The 17,670-nt window shown below is 44.8% G+C and overlaps 1 protein-coding gene across 3 annotated transcripts in view; it reads left to right on the forward strand.

Moving 5' to 3' along the window:
- PRR5 (proline rich 5) overlaps positions 1–17,670 on the forward strand; it is a 73,636-nt gene that overhangs the window by 29,400 nt on the left and 26,566 nt on the right. The window contains exons 1-5 of one of the 3 annotated variants that reach the window (XM_027702504.1): positions 2,129–2,158; positions 2,344–2,457; positions 11,315–11,395; positions 16,839–16,887; positions 17,544–17,601. In XM_027702504.1, coding sequence (XP_027558305.1) covers positions 2,354–2,457; positions 11,315–11,395; positions 16,839–16,887; positions 17,544–17,601 — 292 coding nt within the window. In that variant the 5' untranslated portion in view covers positions 2,129–2,158; positions 2,344–2,353. The other 2 variants (XM_027702503.1, XM_027702502.1) reach the window with 2 other exon arrangements.

The following is a 17,670-nucleotide window of genomic DNA, read 5'->3' on the forward strand; positions in this document are numbered from 1 at the left end:
GCAGATGAAACATTACCAGGTAGATGCTGACATACTGGCACCATCAGGGTACAGTTTGTAAAGTCTCTGGTGCTGCCAAGGATCAAAGAGTTAAAAATTCCCAGGGTTTAATCCAGCATAATGACATTTTGCAAGGCCTATCAAATTCATGGAAAGTGAGAAGCAGAAAAGCGACCGAGCTAGGTGGAAAATGAAATTAGGTGGCATTATGTTGCCACGGGTTTATCTGACTGGTTATTTCACTTAGCAGGGCAGACACAGGTTTTATCTGAGCCCTCAGCAGGAGCTCAGCCCGAGCTGTGCTCCCTGGCTGGGTTATCCACAGAAATGGAGTGCCCTTCCTTGGATTTGAACAGGGCAGTGTTCTGCTGGAGCTGTGCTTGGGCCCTGATTTGTATGCTGTGGAAGCCATCTCATTCCTTAGAATACAGCCATATATTGTTGTGTTTGTTTTCCTTCTGCTGCCATGTACAGAGTGGACTGTTTGTTTGTTTGTTTGTTTGAAGGGTTTAAACATCTGGAAGAGACCAGGGATAGCAATGTCTTTGTCCATGGGTTAGATGAGGAGCTGCAGGTCCCTTACAAAGTGAAATGTTATGTGGCATCTGCTGTGATGCTTGTGTGTAAACTTGAGAGTCATACGTGAGGGTTTTGGTGTGGGAAGGGCAGTCAATATATCACTAATCCAAGCAGCTGGATAAAACCACTGCTGCTAAAACCAGCACAAGGTAAAAATGGATTGATTTCCCTAGGTAGTTCTGCAGCTGGTTCACATGGAGGTAATACCAAATACAAACTTTGGAAGTGAATGTTTACATGCAGTCATCTTATCTGACTTCGAGTGAATAGTGAGATAAATTGGTTTTTACTAAATATGTCAGTAAATGATGCACGTAAGGCAGAGCTCTCTCTGAGAAATTCAGCTCTCCTGCAGTGTGAGGTTTGCCATATTATTTGGACACCAGCAAATGCAGTTATAGCCTGAATCTAGACAATAGGTTATCACAGATGAAAAGAGTAAGTAGAAAGCAGGAAGAAGAAAAGAAAAAGAAAAGGATAAGTTCTATATTGCAGCCCCTTTGCAGTGAGTGGGAGGTTACTCTGCAAGGAGCCTTCGTGGCTTTTACCAGACTATTTGCAGACCAATGCCGTAGCAACAGAGAGCAGTTCTTACACTCTGGCTCAGTCTATGGCAAACAATTCCTTTTCTGAGAAAGCTAATCACTGTTTGGTTACATTACTTCCCAGCAGATGAGCCAGGCACTCCTGAATTTAAAACAGAACTGGCAGTGAGTGACAGCGAGCTGAGCACGGGCTGGAGTCTTGTAGCAGCATATCCTTCAGCTGACTGCTGCAGTCAGGGAGAGAAAGGAGATTTTTCCTTTGAAGATAAGACACCTGGGGCTTTTGTAGAAGCGAAGTATGCCCTGAGTTGTGCAGCTGTTATCTCAATTAAAAGGCAGAGAAAGACAAAGCATCTGGCTCTTCTGTGCACCGCCAGATATTCCTCAAAATGCTCAACCCCAAGCCAGCACTTTTCACTCCGTTGCTTGTGAATCCTCTGCCGTCCTGTGGCTTTGTGGCACCGTGAGGAGGAGCAGCCTGGGAGGGAGCTGAGCGTGTAAGGCAGAGGGAGGGTGTGGATGTGTCTGTGTGAGCGTGTGTGCAGTGTCGTAACGTGGCAGGGCACAGCCAGTTATGAAACTTCCCAATAAAGTCTCAGTGCGTCAGTATTGGTTGCTTTGGGGTTTGGTTGGTTTGCTTTTTTGTTTTGGTTTTTGTTTTGTTTTTTTTTTTCCTGTCCGTTGCCCTCCAGTTTCATTTCCATTTATGAGTGCAGAGAGAGAGAGAAAGAGAGAGAGAGAGAGACTGGGAAATGCCCTGAGAGCCCCCGAAGGCGCTGGAGGAGCCGAGCAGTTCCCATGACAGGTGGAGCACGGCACCGCGGCGCTGAGCGAGATTCCCGGGAAGTGGTGCCCGGGCACAGGGGGAGGAGGGGAAGCCCTCGCACTCAGGGGGCAGCAAGGGGCCCCTTCAAAGCGCTGCAGCAGCAGCAGCCGCCAGAAAAGTTCGACTTTTTATTTTTAAAAAAAAAAAAAAAGGACTGGAGAAAATTATTAACCCCGGTCGGTGACGTCAGAAGTTGATCTGATTAAAGGTTTGTTTTTCTTGCTGGCAAGAAAGGTGTGCTCCGTAGAGACTGGTTCTCTCTTCTTTTTTTTTTAAGTTCCTTTTTTGAACAGCGGACGGAGGGAGCTGCCCCGCGCGCGTGTGTGTGAGCAGGATGGTGTATCTGTAGCCGCCACGCGCGAACACACATTTGACCATGAGGACTCTTCGCAGGTTGAAGTTCATGAGTTCGCCCAGCCTCAGTGATCTGGGCAAGAGAGAGCAGGCAGCCTTGGATGAGCGGGGGACCCAGCAGCGCCGGGCCTGCTCCAACGCTACCTGGAACAGGTAAGGGCTCGCTCCACGTGCCGGCTGCTCCCCGCGCTCCCGGTGTCCGCCCGGGTGTCCGCTCCGCCGGCTCCCAGGCTGGAATGCCTGGCTCCCGGCCCAGTCTCGTGCAGGTGGAAGCGGGAGCAGCGCTTTCCCCCCTCCCTTCCTCTGAAGCCTTCCCTGCGGATGGCTCAGCCTTCCTCCTGGCACACGGCAACTTGTTTCACTTGTTCTCACTTGTTTCGTATTTGCCCGGCTGCAAATGTGACTTTGTGTCTATCTAGATACTCTCATTCAGGGTTTATTTTGGTTTTGTTTTAGTTTGCTCTTTTTTAAAAAATTACACGCAGCTATTAAAACACATTGTTTTTATCTGCGTAAACATGTTGCTGGTGGTTGATGCAGATATGACAAAGTCTACTCAATTTACTCCCATTATTACAAAAAATTATTACTCTTCGTGTGTGTATGTGCACACGCAAGCACCCGCACTTTGGACAGGGAAAAGTAAGCCCTGCTCGTTTCATTTATTGTGTTTATACATTTGAATTTTATGACTGTTCTACAAGAAAACCCATACAAACATTGTTGTGAACAGGAATTAGCCCAGATATTCAGAAAGCATCTTAATGACTGTCTTGGTGACGCTCTTAAAAGATGAGCATGAGTCTCTTAAGTTGTTAGGAATTAAATTCTCAAGTCATTTTTGAAAATGAAATGTCATCTCCTGGGTCACAGCTTGGCAAGTGTCTTATAATGTTTTATAATTGTATGGCAGTACAAGTGTAGGAAGAAAAATACCAGTGGATTACAGACACATTCGTTAAAGGTAGTTCAGTTTTGGGAGAAATGAACCATATAAAATACCACATCTTCTGTCCTTCTCACCTCTTCATTTATGGTTTCATGTCAGCATCAAGAATTGTTGAATGGCAGAAGTGCACTGAGCACTGAAACTGTGCTGGTCACAAAGGAGGCTGAGTTTCTGCTCAAATATCACGTTGTTTGTATGACCCAGAGTTGCACCCGAGGTCTGGATGGACAGGGGTGGTAATTAAAGGATAGGCTGGGCAACCTTTGTGCCAGCTGGACTTCATTTGGCCAGGAAGCAGCAGGGAGTAAGACACTCCTTGGTGTGAATCAAGGTGACAGAACACAGTCCCCAGAGCCTTTCTGTGACGATGTTCTGACAGCTTTTCCAGGTCCTGCTTCCGGGGAGGGAGCTGTGGAGGCAGACGTGAATGGGGAGCAGGTCAGGCACCAGGCTGGCTGGGAGGGGGAGACTTCCAGGCACAGGGGCTGCTGGTCCTCCAACCAGAGGATTTTCCTAACTGAGATGGAGCAAGAGTTTGTTACTTTTAATTTGGACAGGACAGGTATAACTCTGGCCAGAAGTGTCATTGAATTAGACATCTGCACGTTTCGCCCAAACAACTAAACAACTGTCCCACCACCTGTTCCTGGAATGGGTGCCCGCCAGTCATCCTGTCCCTGCTTTGCATGGATCCAGACCTAGCCGTGTTTTCCTGCCCTGGGTTGCCTTTTCCCTGTGCAGGGATCACTGGGCTGTCCCTGCTGTTTGGTGGCACGTGCCTCTAAAATACCTTGGGAGTACTGGCAGGGCTGTTGTGTGGTGTCAGGTCAAGTGGGCACCGTGTGCCTGCACTGCCTAAAGCTGTGGCAAGTGCTGCAGATTATAGGCCATGGGCAAAGAGAAGACCTCTTATTTCTTATTTAACAGTGCAAGGCTTTCTCCTAAGTGAGAATGAGGGTAATGCTTCTTTCACGTGCAGAAATGCTTGTATCCTCTGTTGGTTTTCAGGAACTCAGGTAGTCTACAGGCTCTAAAACTGGGGCTTTATCCTCAGGAAAGCCAGGGCTTAAATGTTGTTGGATTAGTTGTATTAAGAAGGTACCCACTGTAGCTTCTGCCTATCACCAGTGTGTGCCCATCTTGACATGTATAGGAGGGTCTGGTCTTGAGGGAGTCGATGTTCATCTCTCCTGGAGAGACCATCATGTCAGTGGGCGTCTAAACTTGGACTCACCAGAAATCTCGTCCAGGTTTTTAAAATCTTGGGCCGTGGAAGATTTTTTTTTTTCTTATTTTTCTGCTACACATTTAAAACAGCACAACACAGGACTAGCACACCATCCTTCCTTTTACAGGGATATTTTTCCTTCCAAACAAAAGGATTGCCTGTGCTGTTTTGTTCTGTGCAATGCTGATCATAAGAGCTCGCTGATCAAGAAGCCGAGGTGCGCTGGCAGAGCTCTTGCCTCTCACCAAGCCTGGCTGTTCTATATTTAAATGTCTGCTAGTTTCTTGCCTAATGTTAGCACCCTTACCTGGGTGTGGCATGTGTGTGTATCTGCCTTTGAAAGAGGCTTTGAACCAAGCTCATCAAAACCAAGGTGGGGAGAGTTAGAGGAGCACAACTCCGCTTGGGCCTGGCCCCACGCGAGTCTGCTGGTCCTGAGCTGAAAGGAAGATTTTTTGAGGCAGACCAAGGATGCTGCTCCAGCCATGCCAGAGAAAAGCTGAAAAGCTTCAAGCTGGAGTCATCCTGGTGGGGTGTGTTAGCAGCTCTGTCGCTGTGGGGTCCTTCTGAGGGGGACGTGCAGCTGCCCTTCTGCAGTGCCCCGGTGTGTGGCCATGGTCTGGCTGCCCAGCGATGTCCCCTCTGTTCAGACCAGTCTCAGCCTCAGACTGTTCATACCAGAGGGTTCCTCCTGCTCTCTGACACCAGGGGAGGACAAGCTGGAGGAGCCAAATGTCAGGTTCAGCGTGCAGGGGGTCACGCAGCACTGTGGAAGCAAGGAAAGTCTCTTCCTCCCTGATAACTCCCCTTCACCTCCAGACTAAAACTTCTGTGAGATCAAAGGGAAAGTGGTGCCGAGCTGCTGTCTGCTGTTATGCAAATGAGACTTTATCTCATGGCTTTCCCATGAACCCCAAAAGATGTGTGCAGCAGAGCACCCTCAGTGCACGTTAACTGGCAACCAGCAGCAGCACAGCGGAACGGTTTCCTTACAGCTCACAGAATTTGCATTGTATTAAAATAGTTCAGATTTTTTTTCACTAGCATTGTCTTCTGTTGCCCCCCCCCCCCCATTTCTGCTTCAGGCAAAAACTGAGGGCTGAATGCTGACTAAACCAATTGGGCTGAGAAAAGCCAGGGTTTTAATCTTGAGCCTGCGAAGCCAGGAGGGCCCTCTCAGGGCAAATAAAACCCATGGCGAGGTTTTCGCTCTGACTGAGCTCACACAGGCTGCCTAATCAGGAGCTGATACCGGCTCAGTTGTGCTGTGGGAAAAGCCTCTGGTCAAAGGCACTTGGATCCTTTCTGGTGTAAGAAAATGGGGGAAAATCCACGGGAACATGAAGGAGTGGGAGACAGCAAAGAGGAGGCGAAGGAGATGCAGATGAGATGCCTGTGACATTAGTGAGATCAGCAGTAAATCCGAGGAGACATATGGAATCACAGAGGGTTTTATGGTTAGGGCTAATTTTTTATGGGGTTGTAATAAGCACAATAACTTGCCGTAAAGTAATTTTTACAGTTATGCAAACCATATTTCATCTTCTAATTAAAAATGAATGGGGTTTTTTTCAGATCACAGGGAGGCTTTTCTAATGGGGAAAATATTCCAGACCAGCATATTTATCTGTGACTTCTACTACTAGGAAATTTTCCTTCTTCCAATATTTAGTGGTTATTTAGAAATATTTTGAAATTCTTCTGCCTGTCTGAGGATCACCTTTTTTTTTTTCCTGACCCTTTATTTGGAATGTTTGACACAGTGTGCGCATGGAGGGTAGACAGAGCCTAACTGGGGTGAAGGGAAGGAATGGGGCTGCTAAAGGGAATTCCCACTGGTCAAGCCACCCCTGCACCACAGAGCATGTTCCAGCCTTGACTGCAGTAAGACAAGTGGTGGTGATGATGGAGAATTGCTGCTCCCCATAGCCCTCCCTAATTGTTTGTCCTTCCTTCAATGCAGTTGTAATTGGATGCCAAAGTCTCCTTTGTCCTACAATTCATAGAAATCCTGACTCAGTAACACCTCTGGGAAATCCCATCACCTGTCTGTCTCAGCTTCTTCATGTGTAAGACAAGTGTTTGTAGTTGGTGAAGTTGGTGAACTAATGCCTCCCAAACTCTTTGAAGAAGGAGTTTTGCAGACCAGCTTATTTTCAGTTGCATGGCCCAGTGCAAAACTGAAGCCTGTCCCTCTTTGCAGGCTGCTTTACCTTGGTAGAAATTCCAGGAACATAAGTGAACTAGCAGCTGGAAGCTTGTTTGGAAGGGGTCATGGGAAGCCTGTGGAGTTGCAGCTGGACTGAAGCTGTGCTGAAAATATGCTCTTCCCAATTGGATTAGGCTAGTTCAGAAAAATAAGGTTTTATTCTCTAGCAAGGGTGTCTTCAAGAAGGTTTTGATGCAAGTGTATCAGGTTAATTATTGTTAATTAGCTGTTCCTGTAACTGTCCAGAGGAAGTGAGCCCTCAGTCATTTAGTCTCTTTTGAAAATGAAAATGTTGTCTTTAACTGCCTGGTAGTCACAGGGTGTGATTATTCACACAGCATTGTTTTTGCTCCTGGACCTCACCTGGAGCTCTGGGAAGGGGAGAATTTGCAAACACTACATAAAAATCACCGTGGTGTTTTCGCCCATGCTGTTTGCATACAAAGGCAGTGGCTGCTTTAGAGAGCTAAAATCACCTGTGTGCTGTGCATGAATGTAAACATGGGCCAGTCTAAATGCTTTTCCCAGGAAATGTTGAGCTGGGAGGACTGTGGCCTCAGCTGAAGCACACAGGTCAGGATTTAGAGACTTGCGACTCCAGCTTTGGAGTTGTTCCCCATCTCTGTGGCCAAACTGATTCTCACCTGGCAGAAAAGGGTGTTTCAATCACGGTATTTTTCCCTTCTTGTCTTCCAAATGTCAGCGAAAGAACATCAGTGAGGATCCAGCTCTGTGCTTTGGGAATTTACACCTTCTGGATCCCTTTGTGCTGAAGCAAAAGGTGGGGAAGGTCTGTGCTGTGGGTGCTGGAGCTGCCATTCCCCACATCCTGCACAGCTGAATAACGACTCCTGGAGCTGCCTCCTCCTCTGGAGGATCAGACAAATCCAGAACGAGTTGTCTTTCCAGAGAGGTGGAGTTCCTTAGGCTGCTGGCTTGATTTTTGTGGCTGTGAGTGCTGCCTTGGTTGTACGTAGTTTTCTTTTGGCAACCTGTACCTGTGGTGGGATAGATAAGTAACAATACATTGCTGGAGCCACCTGACATTTTGTTTCCCCACCAAAAAAAACTGGTCTCTTCAGTTTTCTGATCCTGATTTCCCCTCCTACAGCCAGCCTGCTCTGGAGAGCTCTTTGGGCTCTGTTTTGTTTCCCGTGTTCTTGTGCACACATTTACACACACAGCAACTACAGGGAAGGTGTTCAGAGTAATATCAGTGCACCGGTGCCCCCATTATTAACTTTCACATTGTAAAAGAGTTACAGCAGGGAGTTTACAAGGCATTTTCAGTTCGGGTTAACTATTACAATGTAAGTTTAATTGCATTTATAATTGACTTGAGCCTCAGCTAAGGCTGGTCACAGGCACAGTAAAGGTGATCCACCCACCTCAAGCATCCTGCAGGACTTTGGTTTGTAAGCAGCAGCTGGGATTTTCTTTACCCCAGAAGGTTATACCATTGTGACCAAACCCTTTTAAACAATCACTCCTAGAAACCATAGAATTGCTTTGATTCAAGCAAGGGTTGGGTTTTTTCATTAGCTTAAGGTAACTGAGAAGATTTGAGCCAACTTTTTAATATCTTGGCACCGAGGCCACCAGCAGCATCCTGGTTATTCCAGTTCCTTTTTGCTGCCTCTTGGGCAAGTGGAGGGCCAGATCATGGTGGCATTCCCATGTCACCTGCAGCCAGGGGCTGTAATCCTGCACCCTCCATACAAGCACTGCTGTCTGCAATGGAAAGGAAAGGTCAACACAGTGAGGCCAAGACTTGTTTTCCAGACAAGGATATTGTCCCTCACTACAAGGGAGATCCCAGGCAGGTTAAAAGATGGCTGCTGGGATGTTTTATGCAGGCAATAACTTAAATCCTCACAACCTGTCCCCCTTAGTTATTGTTTAAAAAGCTTGCTCTCTCTTATTTCTTTAAGGAATAATAATGGACCTGTTAAGCTGGAGAGAGAAAACCTCCCCCTCATTCAGAAAGTAGTGCCAGAGAGAAAGAGAGAGAGAGCATATTGGCTTTTAGGAGAGATATTTAGTCATTGTTCTCTGCAGAAGGCTGGCAGGGAACATTGCAAAGTTCATTTCCGAATCAGAGGAGCGTGTAAAGACTGCTTGTTTTATTCACTACATTAATCGTTCTTCCCATATTACTCATAATATTAAAACACCCAAGTCACTTCCCTGTGTACCAGAGGCATTTAGCTGCCAATTTTCAAATAATCGTAAATTGAGTGTGTCTGTTCCAGGCAGCCAAAACAAGCTGGGTGAGATCATGAGTGTGTGTCTGTGCCCGTGGGTGGAGGGGGGAAAGAGGGGCTGCTGGGGTGGGGGGAGTGGGTAAGGGAAACATCTCCAAAAGAGAGAAGAGGATAATGGTTCTTATTTTTTATCTGCTTCTGGGTTTCTCTACAGTGTATCCTATCCTTCACCTGCCACTTTTAATTTCCTTTTTCTGCAGCTGAACGTGGCAGAGCTTTTCCAGCAGTGCCTCTCTTTGCTGCTGTGTTACCTGCATTTTGAATCTCTCGGTGGACAGTGGTGGGTTTACCTCCCACCCCAGTCCTGAGCTCCCAGCAGGCACTGAAAGGGACTGTTTTACCTGGGAAAAATAGTCTGAGGGGCCTGAGGGGCCCAGGCACACTCTGCTGCTTCCTGGCACAGCTCCTGCAGTGACATCCCCTCGAAGGGGGAGCAACCCCATGTGGCTGGATGTGGCCCTGGAGCTGACACCAAGCCTGAAGGGAGCCTACAGAAAGATGGAGAGGGACTATTTACAAGGACATGTGGTGGCAGGACAAGGGGGAATGGCTTCAAACTGACAGAGGGCAGGGTTAGATTAGATGTTAAGAAGAAATTCTTCCCTGTGAGGGCGGTGAGGCCCTGGCACAGGTTGCCCAGAGAAGCTGTGGCATCATCTTTATGTTACACACGGGGTAAAGTCAGACAGAAATAACTTCATTCCCACCACTGGCACTGACTGGGTCACTTCACTAAGAGCAGTCATGTTGGAATTCATGTAGCAGTACCACGGGCAGTGGAGCAGATAAAAGCTGCTTTTTTTTGAGTTAGTGTCAGGGAGCTATAAAAGCATCTGTGTGCATGTCAAATAAAGGCTGAGCTCACCCTGCACAACGTTCTCAGTCGCTAAAAGATGCTCCTTCTACCCCAGCTGAAACCTAAAAGACCTTAATGTTTTGGGGACTTCCATTCCATAGTTAAATGTGGCAGAAGTTGCTAAGCAGTTACAAGAGTGGAGGAGTGTTTGAGGAAAGGGGGTGAGCTGACAGATGGAGGGACTGTGTGAGTCTTCTTTCCTTCTGGAGTCAAAACTGTGAGGCTAAAAAAGGTGGCACTGGGTTGGGGAAGGACGCTTCTCCTGGTGCTGGAACAGGTTTAGTCTCACTTTTCTCTGGCGCTGCTTCACCTTTGTCCTCAGACCCACGCTCGGTGAATTAGGGCGATGTGTCACCACACTAATTGTTTTCAGTGCATTTCAGGAGCATTTCAGAGCTTCCTTTTGAAGCACACACTCATTTCAGTCATCCTTTGAGGTGCAGTCTTGTTGAGGTCAGGGCACCATTCAGTGTCTCTGCTTCAGCATGTGAATTTTTGTCTTTCAGCATCCTAGAATTCTTAGGGCGGGTGGCCAGAGACAGTGTCGGGTGTGTGGGTTTGTACTGAGCTAGAGAGTTCTGTGATCTCAATCCCGTCATTGGTTGCACCTGATTGCACCAGAAAGTCATCACCTCTGGGCAACATCTGCCTCCAGAACAGTTACAAATGGCACTGAAAGCGAAAATGGAGCATTTTTGCAGGACAGATGGTTGGCCTGCGCTGAGCACGTCGCTTCCTCTCCTGCTGTCCCCCTTAGAAACTCTTAACCTGTAGTTCTTCCAGCACAGCCTTGCCTTTCCTTTAGCTGAAGTGTAAATCTTTGAGAAATGACTCAGTGGTAATAGGAAACAGCCTTTGTAACCAATTGCCCCGTTTCTGTTGTTCCATTTTCAAAAATGAATGAGAGATGGGTTAAATGGACTTAAAATTCATAATTATCTAGTGCTTGTGGGGGGTTAAGAACCAAAAATTCTTGAATTACATTCTAGAAAAGGGATGCTATATTTAGGGATAAAAGTTCAGGTACAGTGTCTAGCCTGTAGAAATGATGATTTGTTGATAATGAAATCAAATAACCACAGCTCAGACAAATATATGCCAACAATGCTGGGAATATCATCACTGATATCTCTAGTGAGCCACGGAGACAAAACCACATTTCAAAATACTTCAAATATACTTAATATGCAAACATATTAAAAGTTACACTTTAGATTCTTAAAATACCTAAACTATATAGGCCTAAGTTTTCTGAAATTACTGATTTCAGATGTGCAACTGTTAAAGCTACGAAATTGGAGCAGAACAAAAAGAGCTGATTTTCAAAGGTGTCATCTCTTTTCCAGGCAATAATTCCCTTTAGGGCATGGATGGGGTACCATAAGTCAACTATGACTTCTAAAAAGGTCCTGCAGTGTCTAGAAAGAAATGTTAAGCTCACTGTGGAAGCAACACCCTGCTGAAATGTTTTTGGGTGCTGATGTCTCCTCGTGTCCTCTTGCAGCATCCACAATGGAGTGATAGCGGTGTTCCAGCGCAAGGGTCTCCCGGACCATGAACTCTACAACCTCAACGAAGGAGTCAGGTAAGAGACTCCACTCTGGTAGGGTGTTATTGGCAGCACTTGCACTGTAGAGCTCCTGCAGCAGTATTAAGGTGTTTTTTTTTTCCCCCCCAGTGGTGGTTTTTGAGTCAGTTTGGCCCCGGTGAATCGTTCTTGCTGACGTTGTGTCGACACCTCGCCGTGCTCTGAGAGCTGGGCTGGGTTCCTCCTGCAGGAAAGAATCCAGCCAAGAGGAGGAGGAGGGTTTATTTCTGGCTTGATGTACTGGTTTAAAACTGAGGAAGGGAAAACCTGGACCCCTCTAGTGATGCAGCCCTGTTCCACTGCAGTGATGCTGCCATTTCCATAGGCCAGGCCTGGCTACGAGGTGCTTCCCTTGCCTCCAAGCACTCAGTGGGACATGGCAAGGAAAGATGTGCTGCGTGGTGGTCCCTTGGATTTAGCTGCTCCTTCCTCACAGCCTGAATATGTGTAGAAGTTATTAAGGTGTCTTGTTATAACCTTAACATTGGTTAAGGTTCCTATTTCCTTCTCATACTGTGATGGCACTGTTTCCAGCAGACTAAATGCACACCAAGAGGTGTATAATGGGACATTTTTTTCTTTTTTTTTTTAAAAAAGGGGCAAAAATCCTACCATTCAAGTTATTTCAGTTATAGTTGAAAAGTTTACCAAGAGATAAGCTGATATCTGGATTTACAGCACTTCACTTTTTACTGCTTTTTTAGCACTTGGTATTGCTCACCAAACCCTCTCTGGCTGGCAAGGGCAGGGCAGCAGATTTTCTTTTAGAAATTTGTCCCAGTGCTTTGTAAAATAAATAGTGGAGGAGAATCTGCACTTACAAAAAGACAGACAGCTTATTGCACTCCCTGACTGTCTTCAGATAAGAGCCTCAGTTATTCCCTTTCCCTTACTGCTTATTCCTACTCTGTCTGGGCACTGGAGTCTGACAAAATCCCCACAATATCCAGATATTCTGGGTTTATCCGTCCCTGTCTGGTTCCCAGTCTGTGGTAGCTGGCCTTTAATTGTGGGAATACCTTCAGAGAAGTCCAGACAAATGGCATTGGGCCTGTGTTCACTCTTTTTCCCTCTCTCTTTGTCTTTTTAAAATGAAAAGAAACTTACTCAGTTATGTCTTACTTCTCTGGAGAGAAGATGACATCCAAAGAATAGCTTCTCTAGGATGGCTGTCAGTCAGCCTGATCCTTCAATCATGCTGAGGTAGTTATTGGGATAATGGTTAATCATCATTATTGTAAGTGCAGTTAGGATTCTTCAGCTTTATCTGAATGACAAAAAGCAGTAGTTCTGGGCTGAGATTTCCTGGCCCAGTGCTCATCTGCTGGTGGGGGAATTGTCTGCTGCTGTGACAGAGGCTGATGGCATCTTGTAGGAACCAACAAATAGAAGACAGATAGAACTGTGCCCAAATTTGGCTTGAATTTACCTAAGTGTAAACCCTGCACCGTACAAAATTGTTGTGTTGAATTTATTGCAGCTGAACGGGCAGCTGACTACAAATAAACTGATTTTTAGGGTTTTTTTTCCCATATCCAGCCACAGCCTCTTTCCAGAAGCTGCTGCACTCCTGCTGTGCACTTCATTTTAATCCACAATGTTTTAGAACCTCCTAACTAGTTGCAACCAAAGCCCTTTTGCCTCACTTAAGTTCAGCTCAAAACCAAGCTAAGAAATTACTGATCTGACACGTGCCAAAAATAACCTGTCCCTCTGCTACTGCTATTTATTTCAAAATAGCTTTCTTTGGGTTCATGTTACTATTGAGTGCAAAAATATCTGATTCATTAGCAAGACCTCAGAAGTGGAACAAGTGTATACTTGCCTTACGATTGTTTTTGCATTTTCCCCTCAACTACATGATGAAAAAAGAAACACACAGCCATTATTTTCCACTTGGCAGCACTCAGGTAAATGGTTAATATTAGTTAGTTACTTTTCCTAACAGTTACAGGACAGTAAAAGGTGTTATTTTATTTTACCACTTTAATTACAGCAGATTCTGGAATACTTTTCATAATATAAACCCCTGAATGTCCAAGTTGACTCCCAGCCTGAGTGTAAATATTTGAACAATATTTGCTCACCATTGTTTTGACTCAGGAATGTCACTTATATTGTTCTGACATACGTGCAAATAAATACACAAAACTTCCTTTTCTGAGCACACATCTCAAGGCTTTGAACCCTGATGGTTTAAGAAAACATCAGTGGGTACAAATCTGTACAGCACCACTTAATTTTCTTCTAGATTTGGCTCATAAGAACTGCCACTTGTCTGTACCTTTTGACACTATTCTTGCATTCCTTTGGTGTTAGAAAGTGGCCTTAAATGTGGAGTTTCACAGCACTCAGAATCCCTATTGCCAGTAAAACCAGTGTGGGATTTGAGTCTCTCTCTCACACTGCTGTAACTTTTGATCCAAAAGCCAGGCAGTAAAAATCTACATTCACATATGTACTGTTTAGTTTTCCCTTGGTGCAAGTGTGTGATGCTTGTAGCCCAAGAGTGGTCCTTTTTTATTTCATGTACCATTTCAAAGTGTTTATTTTGGCCACTTGTAAAGCAAGGAAGAAGAGGAAGGAAAAGGAAATGCAGTGGAAGCAGGATGTCCTGTATTAAAGCTAATACATATTTATAGCTGCCTCTTTTCTGAGTTTCAGGATACTGATTTGATGCAAACAAAGCACATTTTAGTGGCATTTCCTCTTTAGCAGCAAGAGTTCAAACCCAGTCAAATCACTTGTTTCCACGTGCTTCATTTCACTGTATTGAATAGTTATTACACAGTGTTACTCTTTCCATTCTGAGTAATGTTGCAAGAGTTAATTTCAAAATGAACCAAAAGAAGCAGCTGCAGGAAAAAAAATGGTCATGAGCTACTTTAGCATGTTTTATGTAAATTTATATTTTCATCTTATTTATTAAATCATTAGATAGGCAATGAAGACCTGATGCCAGTGACAGACAAGCTTCATAAGAGTGGCTTAAAAATGAGATGTACTTGAAATGAGCCCTGCAGTCTGGTCAGGGATCTCTTTCAGGTTTAATCAGATTTTCCCCTGGATTCCACCATGGTGTCCACACATCTAAGGTTGGTCAGTAATTGGAATTATCCAGGATCTGACTGATTCCTGTTAAACGAAACGAAGCAAGGGTGAAAAAGAAATCACAAGCAATGCCTTGGATCCAGTTTTGTTGGGGATCCCTTTCAAATGAAGAACATCAAACCCCAGTGTTGTGATCTGGCCTGAGGGCCTCACTGTTTCACTAGAAATTAATTAAATAGCTGGAAGTACCTGTGTTATTAGGGATTCAAAAAGCAAGATGCATTAATGGTGCTGTCAGTTCTCCTGCCCTGCAAACAGAGATGTTCTGTGGCCATGGTGCTTGGTGTGGTGCAGTCCAGTGCATGTCATTAACTTCAAAAAGGTTTTTTAGTTCATTCACAGCTGAAAGAATGGACATGTGCTGGGGTTTTGTTTTATCTGTGTATCTATTTGGTTTATCTATTTGGTTTATGTCTACTTATTGCTGGATAAGTAGAACTTTTTTTTGTTTTTTTTTTAATTTCCTGCCCTAAATGCCAGGAATTATCAGTAGAACCTAAAATATGAAAAGAGAAGGTATTTGCAAGACTGTGTGCAAGGCAGTGAGGAATCCAGGTGGAGCTGCCAGCTTGAGGAGGGGGTAGGAAGTTAAGCAAATGTCAGCAGAGAGTATCAGCATTTTTTTGAAACAGTGACACGGAGAGATGCCTGGGAATAAATTCTCTCTTGCAGGAGAATTTAAAACTGCAACTTCCCTGTTATTTTAACCTAAAAATAGTTTCTGTATCCATGTTCAAAGCAAGATGAACCTTTAGTGCCATTGCAAGCACATGCCAGGGGGTCTGGCAACCCAGTGGCTCTTCATGGCAATGAGAGACCTGTGGGTAAAGCCTGAGCTGGGTTTTAGAATTCTTGTCTGCAGATAGTTTGTCTTAATCAATCAAGTTTCAAGCTGAAAAGGATTTTGATGCCTCTGAGCATCCAAAAACCCCTCTTCTTTTTGTTTATTTTTTCTTTCATTTCTGCCTGGAGTGTTTCCACAGGGTGCTGTGTGGTCAGTGTGGACATGTGCTTAAGGATAAATAAATCAGATACTCTATTTCAGCCTCCCAGAGACTGACCTGCTCCTCTTTGCCCTGAACTTTCAGGAGCTCTTGAGAGGCTGTGCCAAAGCATCTGTTGTAAAAACATCAGAACCAGCTCCTGCAGACCTTCATGGAATTGTCTCTTTGTTTGCTGGTAAAATAATTTGATTAAGGAGTTATTTGTCAGTTAAAGACATAACACAAAGAGATAGATGACAAGCTACTGAAAGTAGAATTTCATTACTGCCCTAATTACAGCGGGTGTTTGGATTTTAAATCAAATTTGACCTCATTTCTTCATGGGACCTGAGGTGGTCACACAGACAGGTTTTCAAAAGAGCTGCAGGCCAGACTTGTTCAGAAAACCCAGCTGGGGCTGCATTTCTGTAAGGCCTGAGCTGTCATTTATGCATTTAAATAGTGACCTGGCTGCAGAGAACTAATATGTGAGGCTTAAATAACATTCAGCTTTTTAGCAATGTAGTGAAATTTTCCCTGGATGCAAACAGTGAGCTCATGGACTGGACTGAATTGAATTTCTGGATTTGAGGGTTGTTTGTGGGATTTTTTTTTTTTAGTTTTGTTTGCTCTTCAAAGTTGCTTTGTAGGTTTGAGTCGGGAGGGATCATGAAAGGCAGAGCTAAACTGTTCAATTCCTGCAGGCAGAGCTAAACTGTTCAATTCCTGCCTGTTTTTTCCCTGAAACCATAGAAAACTTAAATTGTTGAGTCTCCTGAGTGGAAAATCGTGGCCCTTTCAATGACAACTGACCAAGTTTCACACCAGCAACAAAACACACAGAGCATCACCCTGCTGCAGGTTTCTCTCCAAGTGTTTTTTCACAGCTCTGTATTTCACCCTTAAGCAGGACAGGGATGATTTGGCTCTTTGAAGACGACAGACAAGTCAGTTTTTGGCTCAGAGCCACAGGTGGTCAGAGGTCACCAGGAGTTCTCCCATGTCACCAGGCACCAGGGAAGCCCTGGCACTGCAGGGGAACAATTTCAGGATTCCTAAAAGGATTGGACGTAGGATGGAAAGCATCCTCTTTTCATCAAGTCTTAAATTTCCTTTCCTGGGTGTTTGTGCAACTGAGCCATCCAAAACCACAGCAGATATTTTCCAACACACAGAAAGGCTGGTTGGGAGTCTTGTATTTGTTGACCCTGTTGGCCCTTTTTGCAGTTGGTCATTATTGACAGGCTCTGGGCTCATACAATAATATTTTGCTGTCAGTGACCTCCCCTCTCTCATGCAGTGCACAGCTGATCACACGGATTCTTTTCTTACTCTTTTCAATACAGGCAATTACTGAAAACAGAACTGGGATCCTTTTTCACTGAATACCTGCAGGTAGGCACGTGCTTGCTTTATTTAAATCCAATGTTGTTATATGCTGCTGAGCAAAATCATGTCACCCACTCTAAATGCTGATCTGGAGACCCTTGAAACCATTCAGAGATGTGCACTGGCTTCTCTGAGTTTTTGTCATTTATGGGCTAGTAAGATTTGGATTTTATATATAAATATATGTAATTAGATAGTGAAAGCCTGAGCTGCCCCTGTATTTCCATATGACATTGCTGTCTTTCAGTAGATTTCACACATTCTCTTTTTTAACTTAAATTTCAAGTTCCTGAGTGAACCAGTGAAGTTCCTTGTAGTACAGTTGCTAGGAAAGACATTTAGCATTGAGCACCACTGTCTGTTTTTGAAGAAATATTCCTTTTGCTTCTCTAAGATAGAGTCCATGTTTTGTGGGTCATGTTTTGAAGTTTGAGAAGCACTTTGTACTGCACAAAACACATGCTGTGTCCTGAAAACATCATCATTTGACAAGTGTCCCAGGTGATTTAAGCAGGATGGACACAGGAGGAGCCCTCTGATGATTGATCATTAAAATAAAAGATCCCCCTCATTGTCAAAGGTTAGGAATGAACGAAATGTGAAATGTGATGGCTGCAGGGAAGTGCAGAGTTGAGTAAAGGTAGTCTATATTTTATTTACAGAATCAGCTGCTCACAAAAGGCATGGTGATCCTAAGGGACAAGATCCGGTTTTATGAAGGTAACTTGGCTTTTGAGCTGTGTCTGTCACAGGAGTTCTAGCAAATGCATTCTGGAGGCAGTGGGATGC

This window comes from Neopelma chrysocephalum, unplaced genomic scaffold, assembly GCF_003984885.1.
Source record: "Neopelma chrysocephalum unplaced genomic scaffold, ASM398488v2 Primary Assembly neopelma1_188, whole genome shotgun sequence".
In the NCBI taxonomy this organism is placed as follows: domain Eukaryota; kingdom Metazoa; phylum Chordata; class Aves; order Passeriformes; family Pipridae; genus Neopelma; species Neopelma chrysocephalum.